Source organism: Poeciliopsis prolifica, unplaced genomic scaffold (assembly GCF_027474105.1).
Source record: "Poeciliopsis prolifica strain line A6 unplaced genomic scaffold, Auburn_PproV2 SCAFFOLD005, whole genome shotgun sequence".
NCBI lineage: Eukaryota > Metazoa > Chordata > Actinopteri > Cyprinodontiformes > Poeciliidae > Poeciliopsis > Poeciliopsis prolifica.
This window is the reverse complement of record NW_026562380.1, coordinates 7,584,001-7,607,649: the sequence shown is the minus strand read 5'-3', so window position 1 is coordinate 7,607,649 and position 23,649 is coordinate 7,584,001. Positions and strand designations below refer to the sequence as shown.

Genomic DNA, 23,649 nt, shown 5'->3' with positions numbered 1-23,649 from the left:
ATAGATAGATAGATAGATAGATAGATAGATAGATAGATAGATAGATAGATAGATAGATAGATAGATAGATAGAAATATTACATGTATATCGATAAACACTTGATCAATAGCAATAAAATGCCCACTCATAAAATGTTCAATAATTTCACTGAACTGCACAGCCTTGTGAAAGATGTAGGCAGATGAAAGGCCATAGCTGCTCAACCTCTCACAGCCAGCTAAGCAACAACCAAGGCAAGTAAGTGTCTTCTGAGCCAGTTGCTGTGGAGTAACTGGCACAGAAGCAGTTTCAAGCTTTGCCTCAAAATTGCTTAGAAACAAAAAATGCGAGGAGTGAAAGGAGAAATAGAGAATAACAGCTCAAGAATAAACTGTGGATGAAGAGGAAAGGTTATGGCAGTATTTCAGATATTCATAATTTATCAATAATTCGAAATATTGACAAATATTAAACCCTTGTATTGTGATGTGTTTTTTATATTGTCCAGCCCTACCACAACCATGGGAAATGAATTGATGGTTTTCAGAGGGTTTCTCATTACAGAGGTATCACACAAAAGCCACTTCACAATGAGTAAAAACAAAAATCAGAAACTCTTCCAAGACCTTTGCAACTTTATTGTTGCAAAAAACTACTTATGGTGTTGGTTACAGATGGACCATGTACCACTGGTGTCATGATCCTGGTATGTGAGTGCGCTTTTATGCGAGGGGTTATGTCTTCAATCTTCATCATCACTGCTGTAATGTTCTCATTAAAACCAAGAAAATAGAGCACATTATCCAAGTTCTAAAGTCTTTAAAGAGTACATATCAGCTCCACTTTTTTAGCCCATAAATGCATCTATTTGTGTACTTTGAGTTTCTAGAAGAGCAAATTTCTTTTTATTTAATCTCTCCTTGTGCTACGTGGATATATTTATACTCTTTATGGCTAATGTTTTTCAGTCTGTTTATTTTTCTCTATTGTCTATAACGTTTTCTTCTCTATTACATCACCATATTTGCTGTAGAACTGCTAAATAAGGTCATGACTTCCAGGTGATCAGTTTGGTAAATCCGACTCTGGCGAGCACATGTTGGATGTTTGTTGACATAAATTTGGAAATAAAAGGCTTCTCTCTGTTGGTAGAAAATTGTAGAGCATTCAATTTCTTTCATAGGTTTTATTGACACTAGTGGCTTTATTTGAGAGTGGTCAGACAAGGAAGTTGGTTAGGAGAGGGTGGGAAGACATGCAGCAAAGGTTATCAGACCGGGTGACGGCAATGTTGGGGTCATGGGTTGTGCTTTACCTCTTTGTCACCATAATGCCACCATAATATTCCATTTTGCTGCTCAAACTACAAAAATGGCCAAACAATGTGGAGTGGAATGCTTTGCGACCTGGAGGGAGGTGAGGTGTGAAATCTCTCTTTCACACTGAAAAAGACCGCAGCAAAATGCAGCCAAGAGTTGTTCTCAAATGCGCCTCAGAAAACGCGGCACAATAATAATATATATATATATATATATATATATATATATATATATATATATATATATATATATATATATATATTATATATATATATATATATATATATATATAATATATATATATATATATATATATATATATATATATATATATATATATATATATATATATATATATATATATAATATATATTTTTTTTTTTTTTTTTTTTTGAGAGTCTTTCTAAAACACAAAAAAAACATGTAGGACACATGAACACAAACATAGTTGCAGGGACTTTCTATTGACTTCCATTCATTTCTACAGCCAAACCCTAAACAAAACTCAATTCACACCTTAGTCCCAAACTCAAAAACATCAGGGACCAGGATTTGTCCCCACTAGCAGCAGTGGCCCCCTCACAATGTAGACAAAGAAAAGGTCGCCACAAGGATGCAAAAACATCATCCTTGTGTTTTCACATATATTAACTACAAAATCAAAAACTACAAAAATAAAGTTAAGTTATCAAAAATACATAACATAGTCCAAATATGAAAAAAATAAATAAATAAAAAAACGTGTGGTCCTTGCTCGTGAAAACTTCTTAACTTAATGTGTGACCGAGCATGTTTAAAAAAAATGGATGAAAAAAGAAACTACTAGCTGTTGTGCGTGCTCAAAAAGCTTTAGCTTTTAACATCATGTTGTTGTAGCACTTTTATAATTAAATAGAAGATTTACATAGTTTGCAAATCACTTCATTCTATTTCAGTCTATACTATATGGCATCCTAACCTCTTTGGAAAGAGGTTATAATCCTTTACTAATTTGTTTTTTGGCACTCGGTGTTAAGTAATTTGTATTTGCTTTAGCTCAGTGCTATTGCAGCATCATCATCCTGCTGGCCCAGTTTGCATACAGCGCGCTGGCTCAGTACAGGAAGAAGCGTGAACCCCATAAAGTAGATTCATCCAGTACAACTCCTCTATTAGGCTTGTCACATTTGCAAAGCTTGATTAATATTTACAGCTTAGACTCAGCAAGAGTACACAACATGCACACTAATTACAGCAAAGTTCTTCAGGCTCTGAGTTGCTAGAGTCTTGCAAGTTGTTTCATACTGCATTTTAATTGCAGAATATATTATTTTTTTCTTTGGAACAAAGAAAAAAAACATGTAGCGCAGCAGAGATAAACGTCATACGTGTATCTTCTTTTTCTCTAAACAAAACCTTGCATATTCTCAGCCCAGCAAAAAATTAATAGGTCTGGTGGAGAAACAATCAAGTCAGCAGAAGTGACTATTGTTCTCTTACAGAAAAATAATAAAAAAATAAAAATAAGAGAGTGAGTGAAGTAATAAACTTACTGGAACAAGAAATTTTTTAATTTCCTCCAAGGCATGACTCATGCGGGAATAGGCCTCTCCTGGTGGAGCGAAGACTTCAATTAAGACGTGTAAATCATTACACAGGTGGGCGTATTTGGCCTCCCCGCTTTTCCGTAATTCTTCTTCCTGTAAAAATAAAGGAGTCAGTGAAGTGACTTTGCCTTTTTGAACAGAAGTCAAATTTTAAACTAATATGTATATCCCAGGTTACAAATATTATTGGGCTACTGATTATTCAAGTTAAGGACCTGGAGCAAGATACAAAGGCATGCCATCCTATTCAACATTTTATTTCAAAATAAAATTCATAAATAGAATTTTTCACGTCCACTTTAAAATCTGGATTTTCACTTCTTAGTGTCAGTTTCTCACATAAGGTCACATAAGTAAACTCACATAATCATAATAACACACATTGAAACCTGAAGTCATAAAATGAGAAAATGTGGAAAAAGATTCATGAGGCAGGAACAATTTATTTGAAAGGCACCACATCAAATCTCTCGTCATAGGAAGAGGCAGTAGTGTGAAATAATATCACAAACACACTGGGAAGTGTTCAGATATACATTACGACAATATTTAAGTTTCATCATCATTATGCTAAAAGTTGCAACAAAACTTGAGTCATCTTTTTTTTCTAGGAAAGGAAATGACAGGTTTAATCATCAGAGACAAACTGCAAATCCAATTATGTTATTTTTTGAGTGTTGTTCTTTTTGTATTAGTCATCAAACCACACTTGCTTCCATAAACCTAGTGTTGAGATGAACATTCCAAAGCTTTCAGATATTTTCTTTTAAAGTAGATCCCGTAAATTGTACAGAAAAAAATGTTAAACTGCTGGGAGGATCATTTGTTTTCTAAAGTAAACTCAGCATTTTAAGTTTGTGTCTGCTTTGGCCACTTGGGAGCAGCAGAACTGGCTTTAAATACAATTTAACATTTGTTTTTATCTTTCAAACTTGCAGTTGTACACAATGTTTTTAACAATCAGCTGCATTGCAAAATAGGTGAAAGTCAATGGCTCACTCTTCCTGAGAAGTATCCTAATTTTTAATTGTTTTTAATAGTCAAAATTCTCTGATTTTTTTAATCAAGGTACCCAAATTTATGGAGGAACTGTTTCAGCCCTTTTGGAAAGAACAATCACATTTACAGTAAATTCCAAAAGTAATAGTTAAAGGAGATTTACCAAAAATATTTGGCACAACGGATGCTTAGACAAATGAAGAAAATGTGGGAAATGATCAATTCTGATGTCAAACATAAAAAAGTCCAAGCATGTTCCACCATATTTAACTGTGGTAGTATATTGTTATCTGGATTTCATATTCAACACCTGGAATCACATTGGAAGCAATTTTTAAGTGCATTAATCTTTGGATTGTTTTTAGCGATTCCATGAATGATTTGAGTATCTTGATTATTGGAATTCCTGTCTTCAAGCTTCATTAAATTCCGTTTTACTATTAAGCACGCGTTTTTCTGGCCAAGTGATTATTTATGCTGCACAAATAATCAAATTATACTGCTAACTTGAATGTTAGCATCTTAACATTCCAGTTCGATGAAAATGTCCAGGGTTTTTATTGTTCTTTGGGGGACCAATAAGCATTCTTAATAGAACTGGTGCGATGCATCGAACAGGATAACCTTTATCCTCTCATAGCTTTTTCTTGGTGACTACTCTGGGGTGAGTGGCATTGAAGTGTGCAGTAGATGTATTTATATGGATGGAGCGGATAGTCTGAGCACAGTGGACTGCTGTAGTTGATGCTTTACAGATGAAATGGAAAATAAATTTACCATCATCCCAGTCACAATAAATGGGTGGTGGAGCGCACCGCTGTGTCTGCATAACTGGCAGACGCATTTCTGTGTACAATGAAAGTGTAAAATCCCACTGCTAACATGGACACAAAGTGGCTGAGCAAAGTGAGAGTTAATCTATTAAATTGACTGAAAATGAATAGATAAACTAAATATAGTATAAACACTTTCTTAAAAGTATCTTTGTGAACCTGCTGCTTCATTAATACTTTGAACATAACACATGTTTGTAGAACTTTTGTCCAGATTAACTTAAAAAAAAAAATTATCAGTGTTATATTATTGTTACAGGTTAATTTAGTAAATAACAGAACAGTAACTGTTAGAGATGCACAAATATGAAAACAAAAATCAATCAACAGAACCATGACAGAATGATTCTGTTGACCATAACTTAGCCTTTAACGTGGCTAAGTTATGGTCTGTATAAGTTTTAAACACATTCTTTGACTTATAAATATTATTAAATACCAAAAATGAAAATGTTCAGTGTGTGTAAACTGTTGACCAGAAATGTAACTTGTTTCCATTTTTTGTCTGAATTGATCCATCTTAAACATCAGCACTTAAGGGTTGGGTTCTTTACTCAAGGACAAGTGGCTTTTAGTGGAGGTGGGAGTATCAGTCATGTACTCATTTCCTATCAGCCTGATTGTGGATTCCAACTCTTGTCCTCACACTGCAGAACTGTTTTTGCCCTTTAAGAGAGGTCGTCTTTAATTAAAAGCACTCCAGGATTTTAGCAGTCTTTGCATGTCTGTCAGATCACTATGGATCTGATCAAAACCTGCATGTTGACTGTCTTTGCATCTTTGTTTCCAAGATCTCTAAAAGCAAAACAGAAGACAGCACAAATTACGGTAGAAATAATTATTATTCCTGCAGTATGCTTGACTCTTTAATGAATTTAAATAATTTTGTTCCATTGCAGCTTTAAGGCATTTGTGACCTTAAGAAAATTCAAGCGATATCATTTTCTCTAACCATCAGTATTTGATTTATCTTGGGGGGGAACATCAAGAAGCTTTGTGTTTTTGTCTCATGTTAACCTGATGAATACATGCTGGTTTATTGACTGGGAGGTGAAAGTCAACAAATTACAACAGTCCAGTTCCTTTTCTCCTTAGGTAGGATGCCTCTCACATTGTCTCTGGTTCAGGAGTGGCTGAAGTTACCTTTGGACCTCAACAGGAACAATCTAGAGTCAGCACACAGCATCATTTATTACTACTGGAAATGAGCAATAAGGCCAAATATCTGGGTGTAGCAACTGACTCTAACTTGAACCTCAGAGCTACACAAAGGCAGTTACAAAGTCTGCCTTCTATAACCTGAAGAACATTTTCAGGATTGAAGGACTCATGTCCCCGCAAGATCTAAGAAACTCATCCATGCGTTCATCTTTAGTCGCATTGATTACTGCAACAGTGTCCTTAGAGAACTCTCTAAAAAATCAGCTCCAGCTGATCGAGAATGCCGCTGCCCACGTTCTCACCAAAGTAATAATAGTAGACTGGCAAGAATTTTGCAGATTTATGCAACATTCAGTTTTTTTTTGATACACACATATCCCAGATGAACTATTCTGAGGTAAAAAAATAGAAATACAAAGATGAAATGTTGGGGTATTGATGCATTCAACCACAGAACTGGGGACTTTATGCTGGCTGCAAGACACTGACATATGTGTGATATAGAATTGGACTTTGGCTGTGAATGCTCAACACTGTCAAGTGGCCAGCTGCCTTAAATGACAGGATGGCTTTTATCCATGTCCTCTGGATGTCAGTTGCATCTCCTTCAGACCAGCTCAGATAGTAGATGAAATCAATACCGCAAAAATAAAAACTCCTAAATCTGAAAGGTATCAAGCCTCTGTCTGCAGGAATCTGACTGTCTAAAAGTCAGTCTGCATGAAAAAGGCTTGTGACACAATAAATGAACATCTTTTTGATACGAGCATATTGTAAAAATAGATTAAGAAATTAATGTTTACATAGCAACAGTTATTTAAACAAAGACTACCTCATTTGCATATAGGATTTGATTAATTTTGGTCATAGTCCATTGTGCCGAATGTTTGGAACAAATTGTGTCCTGACCTGGACCTGACGCCAGTTGATTTTGCATCTAAAATAAATTTTCATCCATGCACAAGTTCAAAAGATTTTTTTGCTGAATGTTTAAGGTCCCGAATCACATCGAGTCTACATCATTTTCAGGTGAGTGAAGTCTGCTCTTCCCACTGAGTAGCTCGCTCAGACTCAATGGTCGATGTTTGTTTGCATGGCTATTGCTTGACAAGCAGCTATGACTGCAGAAAATGTTGCGAAAATAACTCATGTGAGTTGCAGCTGCTTTTTCTACTACCAAAGCACCATAATAATGATTGATACCATCTCTTGTTGTATTTAACGACAGCAGTTCGATGAAAACTCAAGCAGGTTTCAAAGGGATTTTAGATGGTGTGAAGTCTTAACACGTGAAGAAACCTTAACCCCTAATAGCATTGGTGGAAATAACTCCATCTGTCTGATAGAAAAGAAGCTTCTTTTCTTCTAGTCTCTGACATCAGCTTTCACTCCTCACATTCAGCTGGGAGATGCTTGAGGCATTTCTTGCATGTACAGCCCCATTTCAAATCACACCAAACATCTCACTGGAATCAAGATCTGGGTTTAAAAATGCCAGGGACTTTACATTTCTTAATTCTCAGCCTGTGCTTTGCCTTTTTGAATTTGAATTTATTATGGGCCCTTTAATGGTGAGGTGGGCAGGTCCTGCTGCTGCAAAGCATACCAAAACCATGATTCTTCCAGCTCTATTCTTCACAGTTGGTTTGAGATTTCTTTTTCCTGAAATACTGTATTTTATCTAAGCCAGACTTGTCTCCTGTTCTGGTAACTGAATACAAGAATCCTCCGTCCAAATAAAACTATCCTCTCATACAAGTAGGATTCCTCCAACTTACATTTTGTACCATGTACAGAATTTGGGATGAGTGGATGCTACAGACAGCCATTTGGACATAAGATGAATGATGTTTACATTCAGCTTGACATTATTTCAGGTAAGTCAGGGGTGTCCAAAGTCAATCCTCAAAGGCAGGTATCCTGCATGTTTCAGGGCTCTCCCTGGTTCATCTCCATGGTAGATACTGCCTCCCCAGCATGTTAATGTTCATTATATGCCATCATTTGATGAAGGTGTGTTGTTAATCCAGGGAAAGAACTAAAATATGCAGAATACTGGCCCTTGAGAATTGACTTTAGACACTCCTGATACAAATTATTCAGTTAGATCTTCAGCAAGCTACATACCTCTCTGCGATTTAATAAAGATGCGGTTAATGACTGCTTTCTTTCTCTACTGCAGCAGCATGAGAAACTTTAATGGTCCAAAACAAGAGTTTACAAGGAGCTCTTTCTGTCCAGAACGTTGTATCACACGTTTACTTATGACATCAACATTCTACATCCGTTAAGGTTTAAAACAGCACTATATTAATGTGTGATATGTGCAAACCAAACTGACAGGACTGTATTGGCTGTTTTCGGTACTAATACATGAGCCGATATGTTGGGTATTTTAACCTGTACATATAAAGAACTACACAGAAAGTAGCATCACTTCACCCTTTCCAAAGAGGAAGAGTCTCAGTGGTGCTTCAGGATACCTCCAACTTGTCACCTGCAGCAGCCTGATTTTAGTCAAAATGGGGTAGAGGTCAGTCATAAAATAGAAAATTAAAGATAGGGAGTAGAGGGGTCTTTCTGAACTAGCTGAAACCGGTTTCTCCAAGAACAGGATGGTCCACCTCATTCTGTTCCCAGCTTACAGTAGAGAGACAAACAACTTATTCATGAGATAACTATTTGCAAAACTCTGACACAGTTATATGTATATTTCCTTCACACTCACTGTGGAAGTTAAACATATTTAGTCTCTTTCTGATTGCATGCACTGTCATGCCAGCAGCAGCAAGAGACAATTGCAGGGATCATGATGACATTTTATTGTCTTATGAAATTGGTCTTAACATCTTGTGGTCTTCTTCAGGGTGAACTTTTTTGAATAGGTAGACTTGGGCATATTAGATGTTCTTTTAAAGGTTCTCCACCTGTAGACCTTGTTTTGTTGAGTAGAATACCTGATTCTAAGGACTTTTGCAACAGCTTTGCCTTCAGCAAAAAGTCTATTCTTAGATTTCAAAACTTTTTTGCTGCCGCCTGCGTACATGAACACTGGAACTGGGCAGGCAGCTGCACTTAGCAGTGACATGAAATGTGTTATTATAAAGCACAAAACTCCATTAAGCTGTGGGTAGCCACAAGTCCGTCTGATAATCCAGGCAAAAACACCCTTTCACATTGTCAAATAGTCTTCATGGTTCTGTGAAACTATCAATTACAGCCACTTTAAAGTCATTCTAAAAGCCCCTGTATTATTTTTCTCACCCCTTCTTTCCCTTGTAATGAAACGAAGAGGTCCAGTTTCAGTGAAGACATGGGAAGGCTGTATGTCTTTTGTCATGTCAAGATGTCTGAATCAAAGGCTGCAGTAATAATAGCACTGAAACTCAATAGGAACACTCTGAGACCTGTTATAAGCATGAATATAAGCCCCAGAAGGCAGTCTGTCCTCACGCCTGGTTTGGTCCCAGGGGACCATAAGTCAACGAGATAAATGGCTCTGTCAGGGAGATTCAATGCTTTCGATTCCTAATTGACAAAAGCTAAGAAACAACATGAAAGAAAAAATGTTTTTTTCCCCTTTAGTTCTGTAAAGTGAAAAGTATATATATTTTACCCATGCAATATTTTAAGATAGTCACTAGAATGTATATGAACAGTGTGATACAAACTGCTTACAGATTTCTTTAGTTGGGTCACAGAGGGTTTTCCCCTAATGCATAATATCATCATTTAAAAACATTGTTTTGTACTTTCTGTGGTTATCTGGAAGTAAGTTATTTAAGTTTTTTCTAATCCTAAATATATGTTCATAGTTAAATATTCTGTAGTGCTTAGGTTTCTGTAAATAATCCTTCTCGGACTGCCAAATAACCACATTCCAGCACAAATCAATATGTGTCTTACTTTTTCTTTATCCCTCATGGATCCTTTGCCAAGGATGGACATCTTCACTCCTGTCTCCTCTTGTAATCTTTTCATAGAATTCCCTCGCGGTCCAAGCAGCTTCCCTACAAAGTTAAACTGAGACAGGAGAGCCAAAAAGAGAGAGAGAAAAGTGAAAATCAAGCAGCTTATTGGTGTTTCAAACATATGAGAAGAGCACTGATGTAAAAAAAAAAAAAAAAAAAACTTAGATAACTGAAGACAAATGCCACAGAGTGAGTCTCTCTCCATAAGTGTTCAGTGTAAAAGGAATTTGATCTTTTTGGAGAAAAGGTTAACCATAAAAGACATTTGCTGGCCATTAGTCATCCTGTATCAATAAAATTTCACATTCCATTCGCTGTGAGAGAAAAGGGCTGTAATGTAGCCTGTAATAAATCAATACCATTTTGGTCTATGTGCCGTGCATTAAAGGTGAATGTGATTCTCATCTGCGGTTCAGGATGACATATGTGTCTATCCCTCGCCTCCACCGTGCCCTCGCTAGTGATGTATCATATCTGTATTCACCATCAATGTTGGACTGTAGAAACAAAAAAAAAATGGGAGCATGGACTCAAACCAATAACGTTCCTGAAACAGTTCCAGAGGTCAATGCTGAGATAAAGTCAGAAATAATGAGTTCCCATCCCATTGGGAAATTAAGTAATACTATCTAGATGACAAACCATCAGATTCGAGCTCCAGGCTCTGACTATCATTTGCCCTTTTATTTTGCACCATCTCATGTTCATGTAAAATGATTGCAAACATATTCATACCACTTTATTTATTTTTTTTGTTTTTACCATTTTAACTTATTGCAACCACAAATGTTTTTTATTCATAATTAAAGTAATAGAACAACACAAAGTAGTACAGAAATGAGAGGTGAAAGGAAAAGATGCATAGTTTTCAAATTGTTTTACAAAGAAATATCTGAGAAGTTATGCCAATTTATATTTAATCACCAATTACTTTCATATCCAAAAATAAAATCTAGTGCTGTGGATGATTTTTCTCTGAAGGCCTGAAATGTTTGTAAGAGAGCATCAGTGAACTTCATGAAATGCATCATGAAGTTCAATGAACACAATTGATCAATTGATCAGGGATAAAGTTATGGAGAAATTTAAATATAACTTTAAAAGAAAACTAAACAACACATAATTGTAAGAAATGTTTGGTAGCTGTAGTGCCAATTAAGATTTTCCATAGGTCATAAGGAAGGAGATTTTTTTTTGACATACCATCTACTACATTGGAGAAAATCAAACTGGAAGGAGAGATTGCAAACTAGCATGAATCACAGATTTAAAAATACGGAGAGCGGTTTTCAAGAACATGTTGTCATTTGGCAAGTTGCAATTGTTCTGTCATGCCAACTAGTATAGTGTATAATCAAACTTCTAAAGTAACACAAACCAACACAGGACATAACAAAATTTCATTAAGAATATACAATTTGCTACTAACAGATGCTTCCAATGCAACCTGTCTGAGGATTAGATGTTTCAGGAAAAGTATGGAAAAATGTGATAACACAGAAATGCACCGCGATAGAGACATACTCCAAAAAATAAGTATCATGTAAATCTTTATTCACTTTGCAATTATCTACACGTTAGCAGTGATCTCTCAAAGATTTGTCCATTTAACAAAATATCACAAGATGTAAAAACGTTCAGGGCACCTGAATCATTTTTCAAGACTGATAGTCAGAGTCTGCTAGAATTAGCTGTGATTAATTTAAGAGTAAATTGATAAAACAACCTAAACTTGCAGATTTAGATAAACATAAGAAAAATTAAAGACCTATGTCATCTTATAATGATAATCAATGTTTTTGACTTTCAGAACTTAAGTTCCCTTTTTTAGAATCTTAAAACTTCAACTTCTTATCTGAACAGGTGGTCAGTTGCCCAATACATCTCACTCTGTCTAACCCTAAAATGATATTAACTTTTGCAGATTGCATCATCTCCTGCTGTGCCTGAGCAGCTAATAACTTACTGCCAGCTGTGTCTGGCTGCTGCAAGTCAACTCCGATAACTGCACACTCAGCTTCTTTCATGAACATCATTAACATCTCAGATGAGTGAAGCAACCACAATCGGGAAGCGCCAAAGGATGCGGGGATAAAACCAATAAAACTAAAAAAAGAAGAAGAAAGGGATATAAACAAGAAAGGATGAATTCTTGCTGTCCTTGCCCGTCCTCTGATCTCAGTGATTAAAGCACCTTTGTGGATGTCTTCCTTCATTGGAGCTGCTGTGACAGGACTATCCTGTGGCTGGCAGGGAGCAGAAGAGCAGATGGTCGCTGCGGTTACATCAGGAACAAGCTCACTGGGCGGTAGAAGAAGGGTGGCCTGTTTTCATTAAGTTAATGAATGTCTAGAGTCTCTCTACTTCTCCATGGTGAGCAATTTGAGCTCCAGAAAGGGTACGTTCGGTGTTAAATGAGGTTTGAAATGATGCTATGTACCCCCTACAGTCTCAGCAATGATAACTCTGCAGATATTAGAAGGAAGGGTGTTGTGAATGCGGCAATTATGCACAAAAGACTCTTTAAACAATGAACAAATATTGCATTACAAAGTGGGCACACTGTTCTGGTTAATGTGTTTAACAGAATAGATTCTGCAGGAAAAAATGTTTACCTAGAGCCTAGAGAAATCATTTTAATATATTTAAATGTTTAAGCTTTAAAGGCTAATTTTAGATGCAGTTCTGTGGACAGGGCATAAAACAGTAGCTGGAGGTTGAGTCACATTGCACTAATGTGTATCCACAAAGTTGACACTCAAGCTGAGCAAAGCACATTTCAACAGGAGCTCAATGCCTGAGGCGTTTCTATTTTTTAATTGTTATATTTTTGAACAAGATCCACATTGGCCTCAAAATGCACAAATAGAAAAAGTAAAGGCAAATTAAGCAGTTCTAAGTAGTTACAATGTGTGGAGCACCAGGGAACAAGAAGAGAAAAATTAAAAATTGAAATAAGCAAATGGTAGTCCATGTTAGCCTGAAAATGTCTTCCTTAATACAACCATTCTTGTCCGGAGCAATAACATATTCATAGATGTGGAAATCCATTTATCCATCCACTCAATTTTTAATCTTTTGTCTACTAAATAAATTGAGATTAGCTTACAGAGTTCTGTATGTATGCTTGGAAGGAAGTGAACATCTTCTGTGACTCAGGAGTCATGTTTAATCCTGCTGTGAAGTTTTTGTAATGTTTAACTCACTACTGAGTCAAACAATCAAGGTGATGCTTCTACAGAACTATTGTTAAAACCAGAGATTTAAACACACTGTATACATGCATAACCAGTTTTTTTCAATGTTTGATATTAAATCAGACAAAACATTTTAAATGTTGAGTTTATTAATATTTCTATTTGCCAATAGAAACAATATTTGCAACACTAATGAACAATTTGGAAAAGTTCTAATGATAAACTCACAGTTCTCTATTTCACATCATCTAAAGTTAAGTACAGAATAAAGTGAGATTCATAAAGTAATAGCTTGGAAGAAATCTTCCAAACTACTAAAAGGGCAACTGCAAACCTACACAATTTTGGTGCAGCCTTTTGTAAAGTTTCAAGAAATCTCAAGTTGCATGTGCATTTGCCTAAATAATTAAAATTATATAAAGATGATAGGAATGTTCAGTTCAGAAAGAGGAGTCTGTGTAGCAGAGATGAACATGTTTTCATGTGAACTGTGCATATGAAGAACGAATGTTGTTGGAAAGCAATTTTCCTATGCAAGTCAATCATTCACAAAAAACACTAAAGATAGTGTTTCTTGTAAGTTAAAATACTTGGAATTCAATCTATATGTTTATGTTGCAAGTCCCAATACGGTCACATGTAAGTCGATTGGGAGCTGCTCGCTGCATGTCCATGTTATTTTATATAAGTGACCTCAGCTTACCCTACCTCTAACCCTAATCTCAGCAGGTGAGGGACAGTGAATGCTTTCTTGTTTTCAGTAGTTTGCACGGTTGTCATGCAGAGCTGCTGCAGTTTAGATTAGTGCTGCCTGACTGATTTGTGCATGTGTTAGAGTGCCATCCAGCCAATCAGGTTCCAGTGGATGATTAAAACATGGCAGCTACTAAAAATATGTATATTTTTTCTACTGTTCAGTCCATGCTTTTGTGATGGTGTAACTGCAAAGTTATACAGTAATTAATTAGAGAAAACATTACTTATTTATTAGTTATATTATTTAACCACTTACCACTTATGCTTTTGTTCTAGCAGGGGTGAATGGGCTATAGTTGGACTTTTTTCTCTAAGTTGCTAGAATGTCCAGAAATGCTCTTGTTTCACTTTTTTCAGTGTTCAGCGAAAATCATCATTTAGGAGATGAGTATAAAAAAACAACTGACATGAATATTTCTGTTCATCAAATGAAATACAAAGAATCAAAATGTTAGTAACACTAATATACCTATTGTAATAGGTTTGTTCCAGAATGTGAGTGCAACTTATTTTGTTCTATTTGGTTGATTTTTTTTTTAATTATTTCTTTTCTTTTTTTTGTCAGTTTTTGAAGTGACTGTGTTTTTCAGAAAATATGCAATTTGGGTTTTGTGTTGCGACACCTGAGTAATTTTGTTTAAAATAATAAAGATTTCTGAAATAACATTGGTGGGTTGTGAGAGGTCTTCTTCTGAATAACAAGAAGGAACAGGGGTCTGAATAACAACTTTCACAAACTAACCAATGTCGGGCCCCCAGAGAAAAGTGCTGGTCAATGAGAGGAATGACCTGAGTAGTGGTGGCTAAACAGAATGACATGTATTTAATGTTACAATGAGAACTGTATGCCTTAGTCAGAATAAAATATTTTATATATAGTACTAATGTAAGAATGACAGTTTTCGTTTTTGCAAATTTATAAATACATACATAAAATGTTTTTACAAAAAAGGACAAGGTTGAAATAGTGTAAGTATGTATGGTATTGATCTATGCACCCCTTTAACTGTTCATCAAACTGACTGCCAGGAGAAAGGAAACTGTCTCTGTAGCAACTGGTTTTTGCAAAAAGTACTCTGTGGCATTGGCCCAAAGGTAAAAGTCCAAACAGTTTATGTTCATAATGCGAGTGGGGTCTGAGTTCATACCTGTGAAAGTCCTGGATGGAGGGAAGGTTAGCTCTAAAGATCCTCTCAGAAGACCTAAATATTTGTTGTAGTCTAGACTTGCTCTGTTTTGTGGGTGAGCAAAACCACATAGTGAATCTGTAATAGGTTTGTTCCAAGTTGTTCAAAGTTATCTGTCTAAGCTTGTGATTTTGAGTTCATTTCAAATCATGGTGGTTTCCTTTTGGCCGACCAACTTTGTATGTGGATAATTGAGTTCGCTGACAACAACAGTAGGTAATAATTTCAAAAGCCGGGAGAGAAGCCAGTGTTATTTCCATTATTTTGATTCTTCCATGGCCAAATGTTTCACTCTCCAAACAGCAGGAAAACAAAATGGTCAATAAAAATAATCAATTATTTATCAAGGGTATCTTGATGAAAGATTGAACAATATCTTAAATTAAAATAGAAAATAAATCAAAGCAGCCTCAAGGTGCCAAATTAGCATATTTCCATGCTTCTGTATAAGGTCAGTTCTATAAAAAGCAAAAAATATTGACAAAGTACAGTGGCAACACAAATTGAACAACAGAGCAACATTTAATCTCTCGGGCTCAAAAATGCACTGCCCTTTTATGCTGTGCACTGGGGCCAGGCAACACGTCCTGAGGCACTCACTGCCAGGTTAGTGAGCTGTGGTATTGGGGAAATCCAGCTCCTGTGTGATAGGAGGATTAACGCCTCAGGCTGAAGTTTGTGCTTTAATGACAGCTGTGGAGGACTTGATGGAAGGTGTGTCAGAGGAGTATTTTGCTAGAGCTTCACACACATTAAAGAAAGTTGACGAATCACCATTTGGATCCTCCGTAAGATGGACAAGATTTGCTGTGGTGGAGGCTGAGAAAATGATTCGAATCAGAATCGCTAGTTATGTTTTCTACATCTTCTGAGTGAGAACAAAACAAAAAAAAGCTTCATTTTGTACAGAAATTAAGTCTCAAGAGACCTATTTCAACATTACCTTCTAATCACCTAAGTGACTTATATCATTGGCTTATATGTTGAAGTATTTGTAGAGTTGAAACTTTATACTTTGTGGTCTTGCTTCAGCTTCACTCAATATGTAAAATCAGCCCATGATGCTGATGAGACACTAAGCTTCAAAAGCTGTTTTGGTACTGAAAACAAAAAAACAACAACAGTATTTTCCTGCCAGAGCTGCAGCTAGAACATCTGCTACTTTCAACAGCATAGAAAAGATAGAAATTTACAAATCGATCTCCATAGGAAACACGACAAAGCGAACTGCAAAGATCTCGATTCAGTCAATGAGGCTGAATTATATTAGGAAATTTCATATGGATGAGAAATATTCCAAATTACGTTATTCATAACAATTAAAAATGTTCTCTTTTTCAAGATGAGATTAAAAAACAAAACATAAACAAAAGGAGAAAATCCCAAACTGTGTCACAGAGTCTGAAATCTATGTCAGGTGTAGGCCTCAGGGGAAGAGAAACAACTGGCCAAATATATTATTGGCACAGAGAAAGAGAGAATGCAATGCAATATTTTAATCTACTAAAAATGTTGCTTTTCAGCTGTCCTTTACAATTGACATTTTAAGCAAACCCAATAATTCAATATATTGTATTGCTCTAATATACCTCATATTCTTTTTATTGAAAAATTGCCCATTCTTTGGTCAAAAACACTGCAGTTTTCTCAACAATTGCTCATTGGATGTTATTTGAAAGGATATGTCATGTTTGGTGGTAACTGTGGTCATATATCTTATCTGTCTTCAAATATTTTGCCAAGTAACAGCCTCTATAGAATGATACTACTGTTTCTCTAGCCTGGTAAAAAACTATCTCCTGTTCCACACTTTGCTTCATTCAGAGGGTCTGAACCAGCTAGAACCAGTTTCTTGCTGGCAGTGACTGTGCTGAAATTTAAAATTTTACCCATTTGCTAATGTTTGCCTGTAACATATATAATGAAACAGTTCCATGCTATGAAGCTTACTGGAAATGTTCTGTTCTGTAAGAAACCCTCATTGTGAAAAGAGAAGTGCTGAGCCACACAAGATGTTAATGTTCATTCTGTATTTGAACTTAATGGCTTTGTTCACGACCTTTGCTCCCATTGAAAAACTACAGCCTTAGAAATACTGCAATTCTAAAACAGCCACTCAAAGAGAGAAATCGAGCTCAATGGGAGAAATTCTAAAATGAGCTCTGAAGGGAGGTGAGAATCAAGCAGAACTGTGTAAGAAGGCAATGGCCAGGCTACTGTTTGTCAGATACAGCACCCCCATTAAAATATTTTAGTTCTTTTTCATAACAATATTGCCCCCCACCCAAAAGTGATTTTTTTTTGGGGGGGAGGGGCGAAATGTGGGTCTTAACAGTACACAGCATTGTGTTAAAAGAAAAAAAGTGTGCTGAACACATAGACTGAGATGTTTGGCCTCATTATGTGTTGAATGCCAAACCGTGAATAGGCAGGGTCCACTGTACAAACACAAAACCTGGTTGGAAGACAAAAGTTTTGATGTTTCATATGTTTTGGCAGTTGTTTGTGTAAACCTAAAGTAGTTTATGGAACCTGCACTTTGTTGGGAACTGAAATGTGATGGCTAAAGTTAGTCACGTGATTTAAACCCAACTCTTAAAAAGCCCACACCATAATTCCCCCTCTGCCAAATCTTACATTTGGGAGATGATAGAGCCTTTTTTTTCTGAGAACAGTCATACCCAGACTTGTTTATCATTTACTGAGCTCCTGAGATTGACGGAAATGTTTATAAATGCTTTTTAGAAGCAGCCTGCATACCTAATTGAGTGATATGTGGAGCTGTGGGTGTGAAAGTGACTTAAAACCCTGAATTTCATAATTTGACAAAATAGTGTGTGCTATATCAGGTCAATACGCATAATTAGAATTTAAAGACATTATGTTGATTTTCCAGATTGTCACACAGTCCTGTGGAAATTAGCAATATTTACCAGCTACTTTCTATAGTGATCATTAGCCACATGTTCAAAAAATAAACTATTTAAATTTCTGAAACAAACATAAAACTCTATCAATCCCGGCCAGATTAAGTTTTTTCTGTAAGCTAAGACAACAATGTAAGAGTGAAGGTCATGGAGAGACCTATAATCTTTATTACATCTCATGAACAGCATTGTGTCACAGAAAGCCATCACACAAACAGTTAGCTCGTGGTACCACAAAGCGGAACTGAGATGCTGTCAAACAAGTGCTTAATTTTAATTCACACTCAGTACTCCTTTCACTGTATTCATTACTTATCTGAGCAAAACACCTTTGCGCATGATAGGCCTTTGCTTGGGACACCGACATCCCACAGCAGCCAAAAATGAAATTTGTATGGCGGACTCTCAGTTGTAGAGGAATTATTTAAGGGTCACAATAACCCAAGGCTGATAAGCTTACAATTGTATCACAAATACACATAAAATGATGTTTTTTAAATGCCTCTACAGACTGCATACATAAAAACTACAAAGTAAAATAGGACAGTACTAGCCACTGAAAATTAAATTGAATACATCTAACAGGAATCATATTTTCACCTACCAGCGCACAAGCAAAATAGAAAACAAAACCATCTGACAATACCAGCCATTTTAAAGCCAACCCATGTTCCAAGGTTATGAAATGCAAATCAAGCTGTCTAGTTAATGAGCTAAAATTAAATTTGTGTAAAGTAAAAAATATAAAGTTTATCTTAATCTTTTCTTTTCTACTGAATAAATTGTATAATTCTGTCTCTTGTCCATGTCAAAATAAGGCAAGTGCAGTTATGAATTACATATTGCCATTTACTGATAACATTATATTTTATCACATAACTAACAAGATAAAACACTAAAAAGTGTTGTTTAGTACGTTCATTGGATGGATGCCTCCAGGCCAAATGTACAATTTCACTTGCTGCAAAACAACAGAAGGCTTCATTTTAGATTTTTTCTGCAGATGGTGAACAAAGCACCCAAATTGTCCACTCTGAATGAGGCAAGGCACTGGGGTGAATCTATAACAGTGCACATCATCCAAATTCCACTGAAGGACATTATTTTAATAGCTATGCAACAATGAGCTAAAAAATTATAAGCACTCACAAGTGACAGAAGCTTTGTCTATAAATTTTCAGCAGTTACACATGCAAATTGCTTTTATCACTTAGATGGTACATGAACAATTGATGTTGGCAGAGCATTGTATGTTCACAAATTTCAAATTTTACAACAGCGGCCATCAGGACCAAAAAGATGCAGGTTTGAAGATCCCTGAAACAACAGGGTTTGTGGGGTCGTGACGAGCCAGTATGGTGAGTTTGAACAGTGCAAATGGGGGTTAGAAAAGGGCTAAACCAGGAGAAAATGTTGAGGTTTAGGGATGTGCTGGGATAATCCTCATCTCCTGCTGCTTGCCTGCTGATAACACATGAAGCGGCTGAGGCCTCATGAAGCCCCTGACTCTGAAATCAGAGCTGTTCTGGCTCCATGCCATGTGGGACATTCGTTAGTGAGAGAGCACAAAGTTTTGCTCTGTCAGGACAATTTATCTGTAAAAGCTATAAAGAAATTCACCAAAGACTGATTGATGAATTAACATCTGAAACATTTTAACACATTAAAACTACTGTAGCTAAAAGCACATGGCAACATGGGTATACTTTAAAGCATGACAGTAATGTAAGAATACTGCAAAGATTCGGCCATAAAAAAAATATTTAACATTGTAAAGTAATGCTTTAATGATTCTAATCAAATGGCTTAATTAAGCACTTAAATAAACTGCAATAAAACTGTATAACGTTAATGTGCCTCAAATTTCAAGTTCTGCAAAATACATCTACCAGGAGGAGTAGCACTTTGTCACCAAAACCAGTTCTAGTGCTTAGTAAATCAGACAAGCATCCTGCTCCACTCCTATCAATCACACACACATCCCAGAAGACTTACGCTTGACTCACCGTACAGTTACAAGTGACAAAATGGAGCTCGAAGATGTTAAATAAAAGCTAAAAACAGGAGACGTTACACCAATGAGCCAGCAGGGCTGGAAGTAATTTCAATTGGTTTTACTTTGGGTGCGTGTCTCTATTTGGAGTAAATGAGTTGGGTTGGACTGGACTCGTACACAATGTCTGTGGGTTTAGAGAAAAGAACTGCTTTTCAGAGTTGGGGGACAGGCTCATGGTAAAACAGCAGCCAATTAAAACATTTGAGCGTAATTTTAAAAGTGTCAACGTTTAGTCCCATTTTTGATTGATCAAATTTAAAATATTTAAAAATATATAAGAATGAGAAAAGTCTAGACACCAGCATTTCAACAAGAATAAAATGTCGCATTAGTGTCAGAATAAAAAGCTGACTGTCTCTTATCATCCTGCAGTTTATTTAAAAGTCACACGTCACCGAGTTTAAGTAGGTCAATCCACCGCTTACAGCTGCTCTCAGAGCTGATTATTTCCCCCTAAACTCATAAACACCATTGACTGCTCAGTTCTTTAACACTGTTGATCTTTTTATATCTTTTATATCTCTTTTTATATCTGTTGATCTTTTTATATCACTGTTGATCTTTTTATTTTCAGGTCTTGCCCTAAACATTGTCTTTAAGTCCTGTTTCCAAAAGCTGGTTTATATCAGAAATCAGCTGATTAAAAGGCAATGATAGCAGTGCATCTATTTGCAAGGATACTGGGATAAATAATATTATGTGTGTGGTTAAATTGTCATCATGCACTACAAGTCTTTACAAAAGAACAGAATAAATCAATAAATAAATTAGATGTTTGTAAAGACATGGGTCTGACTTTTACAGAATGAGCTGAGCGCTGGCTTTTTCACCAGCCCTGATTAAGAACCTCCTTGGTGAAAAGTCATATTTTATGGCTCCATGCAGAAAGTATGGAAGTTCTTAAAAAATCTCAGCGTGAACCCAAAGACATCCATCAAAACCTAAAGTGGACAAATGTATATTTTGCTGCTTACATCACAGAAAAATACATTTCTGGATGCCATAACTTGGTTATATTGCAAAAAAAAAAAAAAAATAGTAAGAAGATTTTTTTTCTGTCTCTTTGGTCACTTCACTGCATCACTGTATTTGAGGTTGTGGTGAGGACAACTATAACTATTTAATGGCAAGAAAAGGTCACAACAAGTGTTGTAATATTCAGAAATGCAGCACATGATTCCCATATGTCTCTACGTGCATTCATAATTTGCTAAAGAAATAATGCATTTATCAAAGCATAATCCAAGATCCTGAGCTTGAGTCTGACTTCAGATTTTTTTCAGGTTATTCCCAAACTACCATAGGTCTGACAGCTAACTGTAGCAGTAAGATACCAGTGAGAAGTACTGAAAACATGAAATTCAGTCTAGATTTAATCTATGTTCCAGTTGTAATTATTCAAAGGCAACCAAACAAATGGGATTGTTTTAGTTAAAAGTGACCAATAAGTGGCAAGTACAATATACACCCATTTTATGCATAACACATTTAAATACAATACATCTGATGGAAGACTAATGTGACATAAATTTGTCACACTCATGTCATATACTGTCAGCACAGTACTTGATATGATAAACGAAAGCAATGCAGATCCCTTTCGTAAAAGCATATGATATGTTACTTGCTGATGCGCTTCAGTCTACTACAAAACGCTTTAAATATCAAATCTAAATATTTTATAGGGCTGATGTAGCCTAAATTCCCATGTTGTCAGTAAAGTGAAATGCCTTCATTCATCCCAAGTGTAAAATGTTATATTATTTTCTTTATTGCTACTTCAAATCTTGTCTGTTATAGATGGTAATCCAAGCTTTGCCAATTAAATATTACATTTTCCATATCTTAGCTTTGAAACAATGAGCACTTATTAGGGCGTTTATGAGTGCATATTTTTCTAGTTTTTCTACGTTGTTTCTATGTTGTTGTCAGTTCTATATTAAAGGGGTAGTATTATGAAAAACCATCTTTTTGAGCTTTTCTTCATATTAAAATGTTATTCCCTCATCAAAAGCATACCTGCACTGTTACTTTGATTCTATCAGGCATGTTCAATCACTTTTTAAATTTATTTTTTAACTGCCCTCTTGACACAGCTCATAATTTCAAATGTAGCTGAGCATGGACCTGAATTTTAGTCACTAACATTTGTTAAATGTACACTGCGTGTTAGTAATTAATGATGTAATACCATCAATTCCCTTGTAATGCAGCAATGATAAAACAGCTACACAAACAAAACCAAACACTTCTTTTTCTCAGCACAAGGCATGACCATGAAGCAAAAGGTGAAGATAAATAACAGCTGCCTTCATTATCACACCAGTGCTTCTTCTGCTCCAATGTGTCGACAGTGGAAACAGCTTATAGCATGTATCTGCCTTTGTGCCATGTACGGGCCTAGACAAATACATGCACATTTTTCTTCAGTGTTCGATTTGTCATATTGATTGTCCATGACTGGCTTCTACAAATTTGAAGTCATGCACAGGACTTCTCTCAAGTGACAATTTAATTATCTTGCATTTAATTACTCTGCAGCGAGATGGCTGCTGTAAGCTTGGATGAGCGCTGTTATATGACTGGTTGAACAAATGGTTTGCTTTTTTTATGTTTTGTTCTGCCTCCAGAGACAGACAGTCAGTATAAGTGTCATTTATTAGCAGCCGTAAAAAAAAAAATTGACATATAAATAAGTTCCACACCATGTAAAATAAAGGAAATTGCTTAGTGTTGTCCTGATCTTGTGTCTTGTCTAGAAATGCCTCTGCTGTAAAATCTGTGATTCAGACATTGATAAATGGTCATTTCTGTTCAAAGATTTATGTAAATATTTTAGATGTTATATCATCGAGAAGTTTTTATTCCAAGCACATCTCTTTCTTTTCTGCTTTATTCTATTCTTTGTGGTGGATGCTTTTCAAGGAGCTGCTTTATGTGGTTAATTATCATTAACTGAAAGTGCAGTGTTACCAAGATGTTTAAGACAGTGACACTGCAGTCACAGGAAGTGCTGACTGTGCAATTAGGCCACAGAAACTGTTGGACAACTGCTCTGTCCCTCTAGACTGCAGCTTTAATCTGGAGAGACAAAAGAGTTTCAGTTCAATACATAGAAGCACAGTTTTAAGTCAGTGTTTTCTGTTTTGTGTATGAGTGAGATTCTTATTAAAAGTCATGTGGTATATGCTTGAGTAGTTCTCGTTTGCATGCAAACTCCAAGGATTTCCATTGATTAAAAAATTAAATGTCGCTGTTAAATTTAAATTCCAATTTATGCTGACGAATGCATGAGTATGCACACAGCAAAAATTGTAATTGTTCTCCCAACTATTAACTTACTTATCTGTAAATACCTTATGTTGGCATTAAACAACATTCACAGTTCTGCATACTTTGTAAAACAGAGTAGATTAACATTTAAACAATACATAGCACATGAAACAAAAAGACTAAAAGTCAATACAGATTGCTTTTTTCCGAGATCTTCCTCAGCTTAATAGAATTAAGAGTTTCTGAACAAGCCTTAATTACTGTCACAGCAGTGAGTTGTGGATGAAACAGCAAACTGATTCCATTGGATGTCCTCTGGGTTCTCTGAGTGAATGTATATGTGTGGAAAAGAAAAATATAAAGCTGCCCCTTTTTTTCTTTTTTGTTTCCATAAGATTGTCTTA

The 23,649-nt window shown here is 35.9% G+C and overlaps 1 protein-coding gene across 5 annotated transcripts in view; it reads right to left on the bottom strand.

Annotated features, from left to right (window-relative positions):
• The window catches only part of khdrbs2 (KH domain containing, RNA binding, signal transduction associated 2), an 82,723-nt gene that overhangs the window by 40,686 nt on the left and 18,388 nt on the right, over nucleotides 1-23,649 (bottom strand). For all 5 annotated transcript variants that reach the window (XR_008605962.1, XR_008605963.1, XM_055029831.1 and 2 more), the window contains exons 3-4: nucleotides 9,785-9,901; nucleotides 2,832-2,978 (exon numbers count right to left, since the gene is read on the bottom strand). Coding sequence is in view for 3 of the 5 variants with exons in the window: in XM_055029831.1 (XP_054885806.1) it covers nucleotides 2,832-2,978; nucleotides 9,785-9,901 (264 nt within the window). In the remaining 2 variants the exon portion in view is untranslated. The remainder of the gene's footprint in view (nucleotides 1-2,831; nucleotides 2,979-9,784; nucleotides 9,902-23,649) is intronic.